Genomic DNA, 9,942 nt, shown 5'->3' on the forward strand with positions numbered 1-9,942 from the left:
TCCTATATTCTAAAAGTGAAAATACCACCAAAAAAGATTTACACACACACACACACACACACGGCGTTTCCATGCACTCTGGCACTTGTAACAGTATTCTGTTGCACCAGAAGCGGTTTAGTCATGCTGGCCACATGACCTGGAAAGGCCTCCATTCTCTCTTCTTTAACTGGACAGCCCTTGAAATAGACGACTGCCTTTGTGTGAAGTGGAACACATGGGGATCCTAGTGACCATGGTGTGAGAAACTCGACACCTGGCACTATTATGTAACTCTGAATTTAATACCTTGTTCGGTAGTACCTGTTGAGTTAGTTTTTGCATGCCTTTTGCTTTGTAGAGATGCCCATGCTGTTTGCTTTCAGCAGGGATTACCTGAAAGGATGAAAAGTATTTCCAGTACCCAAGGTGGGACAAGTGGGCTGGTTTTCATTTCAGGAGAATAGACTCAAGGAAGCTGATCTGATATGGTCGGCTTGCTCATAAAATGCAGAAAACACAAAAGGATAAGCCCAAAGCTAAATAAGGTTTACTCCGCCCTCAAAATGCCTTCTTTAAAGGCCTTTGCTGTCCTAGCGACCCAGCAGTAGCTCACAACGAAGTAGGCAAGGATGAGTGACAAAACTTTTGCCGAGGAAATAGAGAAAGCTCTGGAAAAGTCCAAAGGCCTTAGCATCCATGAGCTTCTCTTTACCTACCAAGGAAGGCTCTACCCGTCTTCTGTCTGCAGTGCAGAAACATTCCAAGCTCTGGAGAACTTCGAAGCCAGAAAAGATGACGTGGTGTTGGTGTCTTATCCCAAATGTGGTGAATACAACCTTCCATTATTTTCTACATACAGCAATGATGTCATGAGCAATGAAGCAGACTGATGGGTGGTTTTCTTAGTACTGTATAAGGAAAGATATTAACATAACTAGCATTGTTGAGGGTAGTGTGCACTAGCACAGAAGTTGCCTTTAACTGGTTTACAGAGTGGGTCACACCAATAAGCTTACTATTTTCAATCATAGCTGTCAAGTTTTCCCTTTTCTTGCAAGGAAGCCTATTCAGCATAAGGGAATTTCCCTTAAAAAAGGGGAGAACTTGACAGCTATGTTTTCAATACATCTGAAAGCTGTTGAAAACTAGACCACCTGCTCTTCCATTATTGCTACTTGTGCAAGCCATTGAAAATGCAATTAAAGCCTTAAGGCATTTCAACAAAAATGCTTTGCATTTTTTAAGGCCCTATCAAACTGAGTTTGGAGTGGACAAAGCCAGAGAGACAATGTCCTTGTTTAGATGTCACAACCAAACCATGTGTTTGTGTGTTCTTTCCTCCATTTCCTCCTTCCTTTTGTTCACACGGATTCCCCCCCCCCACTTGGTTGCTCACAGTAATCTTCCTTTCTTTATCTGAATGGTTGTCACAATCCATAGTTTGCTTCCAAATCAGAACTGGAGGCTGACTGTGGTTTGCAGTAATCATAGGGCTCAGTTATACAGCTGCAAATAAAACATTTTAAGTGTGTTTTAAGGGCAAGATACATTGTGACACTGGATGGTGAGCCAAATGGAAAATTCAATGTATTTTTTAAAAAAATGCTTTAAAAATACATTTTCAGAACATTTTTTAAAATGTGTGTATAGATTCCACCATAGTTTGACCAGGTTTGGATGCCACAGCAAATGATGCTTACCAGGAAGCATGGTTTTCACAAGTGTGAGGCAAAACTTGAGAGTTGGTGGTGTTGTTTTCTGGGAGGGGTAGTAGATTATTCAATATTTTAGGTGGCTGTATTACAAAGAAGATATTTTTTTTAAATGAACATGTAGTAGAGTAAAAGCCCAAACCAGTTTAATGTTAAAAACTGTTAAGAGGTTCGTTCTTTTTAGAGGAGGCACAATATTAAAACTGGACACTTCTATTTGAATATTTATTGATTTGAAAAACAGTTTCAACCTGTCATGATAACAAGCTTAATACAATACTGCAGAATGATTTATTTGTGAGACCTCGACCAAGCACAATCATGGTTATAAAGTTGGTCTTGAGCTTATAGGCAGGGGTAGCGACCATGGCTTCCTCCAGATGTGACTGGATCCCTGCTCCCCTCAGGCTCAGTCAGCATAGCCAATGGTCAGGGGTGGTGGGAGTTGCAGTCCAGCAACATCTGAAGGGCATCACATTTGCTACTCCTGCTATAGTTTCTCAAATATATGGCCATGCGCCTTCCATAAAGAAAAAAGGCATGAATTTCTTTCATAGGAAAGCACCTCTTGGCATGTATTGTCACTTGTCTTCTTGTCACTTGGAATTAAAGGGCTGCCTTTCCTCTGAAGGCAGACAGCACTTCTTTTGAATCTCCAGACAGCATTCTGGGAATATAGCCACCCATCAATTCTGAAATGTCAACTCTTCCATCTTATAATGGTACTTCTCTACAATCTGTAAAAGTTAAGCTGGTGTGCCAGGGCTGAGGATCCTTTGACCATAAACCTGGGGTGGTTAAATGTCTTGAAGTCCACATTAAGCATTACAACTTAATCTTTTCCACTTATTTGTTTGTTCCAGGTATTAATTGGCTCATTCTGATTGTGAATGATCTGATCTCTACCACTTTGAAAACCAAGCACGAGAACACAGAGCTACCTTTCATTGAGTGCGGGGATCCAGAAAAGTATCAGGTTAGTAAGACACAAAGCCTAGCCTTCAAAATTAGACACTTCACTCTCACACATGCGTTACTCACACTTAAAGGAAGTAAGAGAACACAGGCAAGCAGCTCTTCTGAAGCAAACCTGCCCAACTGGTGACCCACCAAGCTAGAAGTAAACCATCAGCCATGTTTGGCAGTTCACCAAGTGCTCAGTAGTGATCCTGATTTTGTTGTCATTCTGAGATTACGAAGAAGCAAGGTAGTGGTGGTGAAGAACCTGGGGCATTATGGAACATGGCTCAGCCAATGGTGATCTGTAAATTTTGCTGGTTTTTTTCTGGGAATCCCAGTTATTCCAACTGCCTTTTGATTAATATGTGTCAACAGAGCCGATCATTTTCATGAATGTCTGAGTCATCCATTTGATCAGGGCTCCATTTAGGTTTGATGAGGCCCTAAGCTACTGAAGGTAATGGGGCCCTTTATATGTCAACAACAATTTGTCGCTTTTTTTTGAATATATACTATATGGTAATTTAGGCCCATATGCAACACAAAACACTTGCTATAAGGTATGTAGGTTTAATTTTATTTGTTTTTTATCTTATATTTTGGAAATGTACATCCAGTTTATTTCCTTTAAATTTTTTTTTGGGGGGGGGCCAAGAGAGTGGGGCCCTAAGCTATAGCTTGTTTATACGTAATCCAGCACTGCATTTGATGCTACTTTTCTGTTCCTTTTTATATATATATAAAAAAGAGGATGATACAGTTCCCATCTCCCAGGATTGTGGCTACACACCTCCATTACAACCTTCTTCCCAAGTCCATCTTCAAAAATAAAGCCAAGGTAAGTGGTATAACATCAGCTTCTTTAATTTGTCAGGAAACATCTGCAGAAGTGACTCACAACTGTAAAGCAACCAATAGTTCGTCACCTTGTAAGATATTTCAGGTGCTGGATACTGGTGACAAGACAAGACAAGAGGTTAAATAGGAAGGAAGTCTTGGGTCACTCCTTTAGTCAGCCACAAATAAAGAGGGGGAAACATGCTGTAAAGTGCATAGCTCAGTCATGAATTTCTTGTGGTGTTTACCTGTACCCAGACACAATTTTTATAATACCAGATGTTTCTAGAAACATAATGTATCACAATGGGCTCATGCTTCAGGGGCTGTGAAACCAGAGAGACTGGAGTGCCTGAAAATGTGCTTTTTGAAGGGACTCACAACATAGTTCTTTCTGACTATTATTTCAGCCTGCCCTTCTCTTACAAAAGAATAGCTTACTTCAAGTTGTAGTTTAGGTAGCACAAAGTGGCATTGTTTTTGTTAATGACAGGAGGAGTTAAAAATTATGTCCTGTTTTCTCACCTCAGGTACTGCTGCTATTTCGAAATCCTAAAGATACGGCTGTATCATTTTTCCATTTTCACAACAATGCTCCAAGCATTCCCAGTTATAACTCCTGGGAGGAATTTTTCTCACTTTTTATGAATGGGCAAGGTACTCTATTAATACTTTGGAATGGATTTGGGAAATTAAACATCTTGTGAAAGCATGTGACCTATATTAAAGCTCTACCAAGTTTGCTGATAGTAGTAGTGCTAGCAGGGGAAGACTTGGGCTTTGCCCACAATAATTGTGGTTTGCAGTTTGAATGGCTTTTTAGCAATGGAGATACAATCTGAAAGGGGGAAGCATCTGTGTGCCTTGATTGGTGAACATGGGCTGAAAACTGACAATAGTTGTTGAGAGAGGTGGAATAATGATAGAGGCATTATTGTCCTTGGTGTACACAAACATTTCTTTTGTCTCAATGTCACTCCCAATCAAACAGGAGTATAAAACCATAAAAAAACTATTTGCTGTACATGAATATTGGATGAGTGTTTGCATCACAGTCATTCATGTCACCTTCAACATCCTGTTGTCTATATATAGCCGAAACCCAACTGAGGCTGTGCATGTGTGTTTTTCCCCCAAGAGCTGGCCCCATATTACCAGAGACAAAATTTAAAAGACCTTTGTTGATCATTCTTAAGAATGAATCTCTCTTTTCTTGTGATCGTATGTTATCCCTGTGGGTATAAAGAGATATTGTGTGAACAGTATGCAATGTTTTAAAAATAGCCTACTGTTAAAATTTTAACAGTCTCTTACTAGTAATAAAATCGTTCTGATGAGTTGTCTTGGTCTGACCTGCAGTTGCCTGGGGATGCTATTTTGACCATGCAGCTGTGTGGAACAAACATATAGATGATGAAAATGTTCTGGTTCTGACATATGAACAATTAAAAGAGGTGAGCATATTCATAACTACCAGCAAGGGTAGTCTAAAAATAAGACATTATCCCAACTTGCATAGGTTTTGCAAGATCTAACTAGATCAGGGTCATAGGTTGAGGGTGGGCTCACCCATGTTTCAGCTCCCTGAACTTTTTCCTGAATGTGAGGGAAGAGCCTGGAATATTTGAAGTGATAACAAAGGACAGAGAGTCTCTGATTATCTGAGGAGCAGAGTGTCCCAGTGAATAACCCCACCCCATGGCTAGAACTTATAGGCACTTGGAGATAGAGGACAGTGATCCTTGCTTCCATCCTTGATTTGGCATCTAAAGAAGAATGTGAGTGGAAGAACTCAGCCAATGCTGCCCCTTAATGTCATCAACAGTGGAATTCCTGGCTTGTTTCTGTAACTCATTTGAATAGTCAAGGAATCGCTGGCAATACAGTAGCAGCCAACACCTGTTTACCAAGCTGAGAGATGAGTATGGCTAACCAGACTAATGGAATGTATGGCTTTCCAAAGAAAGCAGGAAGAGCAAACTCTGTTATAGGTGGTTGACGTACTTCCTTTTGGATGTGCCTCAGTTGTGACATCCATTTCATTAAGAGTTTGTTCCCCAGCATTCATATTAGTGGCAAGAACACTGATTACAGTAAGGTAGTCTCATCCTCTGGATGCTTGTCATAGGAAGAGAAACAAACAAACAAAATCCTTCCAGTAATACCTTAGAGACCAACTAAGTTTGTCATTGGTATGAGTTTTCGTAGAGAGTTGAACATCCAGTACCCATTTGCCTCCTGTAGTTTTCATCTACCGTACCTTCAGCAAGATTATATGGCTAGTGTGGACCTTTCTGTTTGGTGGCATCACCAAGATTAGCCCAAAGCAACCATAACTGTGCTGGAATACTGGCAATGTATTCTGAATCCCACATTGTTTTGGTGTAGCTTACCACAGGAGAAAGAACTTTCAGTACAGTGGTACCTCTGGTTAAGAACTTAATTCATTCCGGAGGTCCGTTGTTAACCTGAAACTGTTCTTAACCTGAAGCACCACTTTAGCTAATGGGGCCTCCTGCTGCCACTGCGCCGCGGGAGCACGATTTCTGTTCTCATCCTGAAGTAAAGTTCTTAACCTGAGGTTACTATTTATGGGTTAGCGGAGTTTGTAACCTGAAGCGTTTGTAACCCGAGGTACCACTGTATTGACGTTCTCACTACATTGCTTTCAGGACCTGGTTGCTGGAGTGAAGCAAATAGCTGAATTCTTTGGTTTTACTGCTACTGCGGAGCAAATTCAGGATATTGCAAACAGGACTGCCTTCCAAGCAGTGAGGGACAAATCACAAGAGACACATGGAGCGGTTGGCCCACTGCTCTTCCGGAAAGGTTGGTGATAGCCTTCTATTTTTGCTATAGCTTGCTTTAGAGCAGTCACTTATGAGTAGTCATAGTGTCTTCCATTTTTTAATTGATTAACCATGCAGTCCTATGGATATATACCTGGGGGAAGCCAATGCCGTGCTCTCTAGGTGTTTTGAGCCACAGTATATATCATTCCTTGATCACTGGCTATGCCAGCTTGGGCTGCTGGGAGGTGTAGTTCAACAATATTAGGAGGGTGTTCCATTAGCTATCCCTAATCTGTACTCAGAACAATTAATATTTCAATGGAGCCTACCCTCAAATAAGTGCACATAGGATTACAGCATCCATCAACCATAGCCAGTAGTTGGCAATGACAGAAGTTGTAGTCCAACACACTGGGAGAACACCATGTTGGCTGTCTCTAGTCATTACTGACTGGCAGAGGCTCTCCTGAGGTCAAGACTTTCCTGGAGATACCTGAGACTTCCTACATGGAAAATGGTTTTTGTTGTTTTTATACACCACCCTGTCTGCCGAAAGTGACACCATGTGAGCTCTACCACTGAGCTAGGGCCCTTCCCCACTGTATTAGTATATAGTAAGCTACACACATCTAAAAAGAGATTCAATAAATGAATGTCACAGTCTTATAGAACAAGAAGCACTGCAGAGAAGACCGACAGATTTGACACAGGAGGACCATAGCTTTTGTGGCTCTATTCAGAGTCCTTCCTACTGGCCAACCCGAGTAAAAAATTGTACCATTTTGTTCCCGGTTACCATAACAAAACCTAAAGATTTTTACTGGGTGATCTTCATATTTCTGTCCAGCAATGTTTATATGATGTCTGTTAAGTGTCTCTTTCCTTCCCTCCATTTTCCTTTCGTTCCAGGTGTGGTTGGTGACTGGAAGAACACTTTTGATGAAGCTCAGAGCCAGAAAGTGGATACTAAAATAAAGGAGTGTTTTGAAGGAACGAAGCTGGGAGCAAAGCTGAAGTACGATGTGTACTGCAAAACCTGAAAACTGCTTCTTATGAAGTGCTTCATTCTCATGGCAGTTTTGCTTGCTATCATATATTCAAGAAAAGCTACAAGCAAGCAGAGCACACATTCCTTTGAGACAAATTTCAGATATGGTCACACTTTAGTGTCAAACTTCTAAGATACATTTTCATTAAGCTGGATCTTTTCATGCTGCTTAATAGAACACAGGGCAACCTATTTCTCCCAGGCCGTATTGGCAAGCTGCTACTATTATGTTTCTAAGAAGTAGGGGAAGGTGACGTGGGCATGCAATTGCTAGGTGCTAACCTGGGGAACTTGTCTGTCTCTTTCAAAGCTCTGAAGGAGCAGCAAAAGATGCAGTGATTGTGTGTCTAGCTCCATTGCTGCGCAGGTTTCTTTTACCCACCTGCATTTGTAGCTGAAGGCAGAGGTGGACAATGGACACATGGAACTATGGAGGCGTGGGGCGATCGGTACTGCATCTGGATCTTTTACTGTTCCCCAGACCTCTTAAAGCAGGCATGAGGAACTCCAGATGGTGTTAAAGTACAGTTCCCATCATCCTTGGCCATGCTCATGCTGCTTGGGGCTGATGGAGTCCACCAACATGTGGATGGCTCCAACTTCCTCATCCCTGCTTCAAACAGACTGCTGGGACACTTTAGTTGGCTGTGGGAAATCCTACACAAGGCCATTATTATTATTATTATTATTATTATTATTATTATTATTATTATTATTATTATTATTATTATCCCTCCCTTTACACCTTGGGGCATCACAATGATATGGTGAAACACATTGCTGTAGCCCAGGCTCCCTCAAACTTGGCCCTCCAGATGTTTTTGGCCTACAACTCCCATGATCCCTAGCTAGCAGGACCAGTGGTCAGGGATGATGGGAATTGTAGTCTCAAATCATCTGGAGGGCCGAGTTTGAGGAAGCCTGCTGTAGCCTGTAAAGAAAGTGGGACTTTTCACTCTTCATAGTTGAATAGTAGGTGCTATAGTAGGGATCAAGCACGCATATGTTTTCTGTTCCACTTACTGGTATTTAGGCTTTCTAAGTTGTTTGTGGCATGGTAGCAGACTCCTGTGACTTCAACAGCTGAGAGAAATTCAGCAAGTGAAGCTTTTCCTAGAGTGAAGATGTAGTGATGGAAAAAGCTGCATGCCATGTTACTCTGTGATGTAATAACATGAACAGAATCACAGATGGCTGAGGCTCTGTTCCAAACTAACTTTAAGGATGAGAAGGCCGTTGAAGACTAGGTTGTCTCTAGTGCTGTGTCAGTGGGTTTCTGCTGGCACAATGGGACTTTCCTCCCTCCATGCACCCCAAAATCCGCTCTGTGTCAGCAGAGAGCTGCAGGGTTGGATACGGCCCTCAGTTTTATGTTTTCTAATTTGGGGAAATTATATTTTTGATAAGCCAATCTTGATTCACATAATAAACCCCATAACAAAAGAATCATTGAACTCCATTAAAATCTTTAAGGAAGTGATCTTTATAATGGCTTTAAGCCCTTTTCATAGCAAAGCAGCATGTTGCAATAGGCTTCCAGACAGAGCACATTAGCAGAAGCAGATGCCGAAATTATTCCAACACTGATGAAATAATTTGAAATTTACTCATTACATCAAGATGATTCTTTTTTCCTCCTGTTGACATTTATTTCCTTCGACTATGAACTTCATTAATAAACTCTTGTTTGTTACTGCTGTGTTACATTCATTTGCTGGCATGTTGCAAAAGCACTCTATAGAGCTCCAAAGGAATTTCCCCATTCTTTTTTCAATCTGTGCCAAGGCTGAAATCTCTAATAGGATCACACCTATTAAAGCAACAGTGAGCAGTCTTCTGGCTTGTGGAATCCACTTTGGTCTTTTTCTTACTAGATCCCCAAGATCCACCAACTGGAGCCAAGCAATTGCATAGTGGCTCAATGGGCCACCATATGCCTGAAATAAAAATAAAAATGGGTCAGGGTAACTCTGAGCATCGTGCTCAACCTAGGAAAACACACTCCTGACTTCACTCCGCACCCAAGCTTCCTTTATGCCACTAGCCAGGACATAACTGTTGCTATCGTTGAACAGATTGAAGTTAATAAACGCTTCCTGATTACTGCATGTCACCCGGAGATTGAACAGTAGATCCTAATCTGCCCTTTGCTCATTCCTACTGTGCCCCTTCCACTGCAGACTTCCAGATGTAAATATGTGTCAATACACCATATTTCTTAAAGACACTAGCCTTAGTTGTGCCTCGATCTTCCCAAAGAAAAACACAACTCTGGGTAAGTGCCGGGAATCCCTGTGTTATAAGAAAAAACTGCTCCTTTTCCTCTTATGGGGTATCCAAGAGCCCGTATAGAGTCCTTATGTAGGTTCTCTATTGGTAGGAGAAAAAAACGGGCCAACCAGAGAATATTGAGAAGCAAAGCAGCTAGTAAGCATGATCTTTATTAAACTGTTGCAACAGGGTCCTCCGCTCACCCCATGCAGGGAGGGAGGAGAGGAACCCAGAACATTGGTGTGTAAGCTCTTATGTAGACTTTGGAAATTTCCTACCCTGTAGGCTCAAGACCACCCCCCATAACATCATACATACATCACAGAAAGAGGTGGTCCCC

At 41.5% G+C, this 9,942-nt stretch overlaps 1 protein-coding gene across 1 annotated transcript; it reads left to right on the forward strand.

Moving 5' to 3' along the window:
- The first annotated feature begins 611 nt into the window (after positions 1-611).
- On the forward strand, positions 612-7,603 carry SULT6B1 (sulfotransferase family 6B member 1). The gene is made up of 7 exons (XM_035110641.2): positions 612-807; positions 2,558-2,670; positions 3,403-3,492; positions 4,022-4,148; positions 4,851-4,945; positions 6,164-6,320; positions 7,193-7,603. Exons 1-7 carry the CDS (start codon positions 612-614, stop codon positions 7,321-7,323), a joined length of 909 nt encoding a protein of 302 aa, XP_034966532.1. The 3' UTR covers positions 7,324-7,603.
- The last annotated feature ends 2,339 nt before the right edge of the window (positions 7,604-9,942 follow it).

The sequence above is a fragment of the Zootoca vivipara genome, chromosome 3 (genome assembly GCF_965207765.1).
Source record: "Zootoca vivipara chromosome 3, rZooViv2.hap1.1, whole genome shotgun sequence".
Classification (NCBI taxonomy): Eukaryota; Metazoa; Chordata; class Lepidosauria; order Squamata; family Lacertidae; genus Zootoca; species Zootoca vivipara.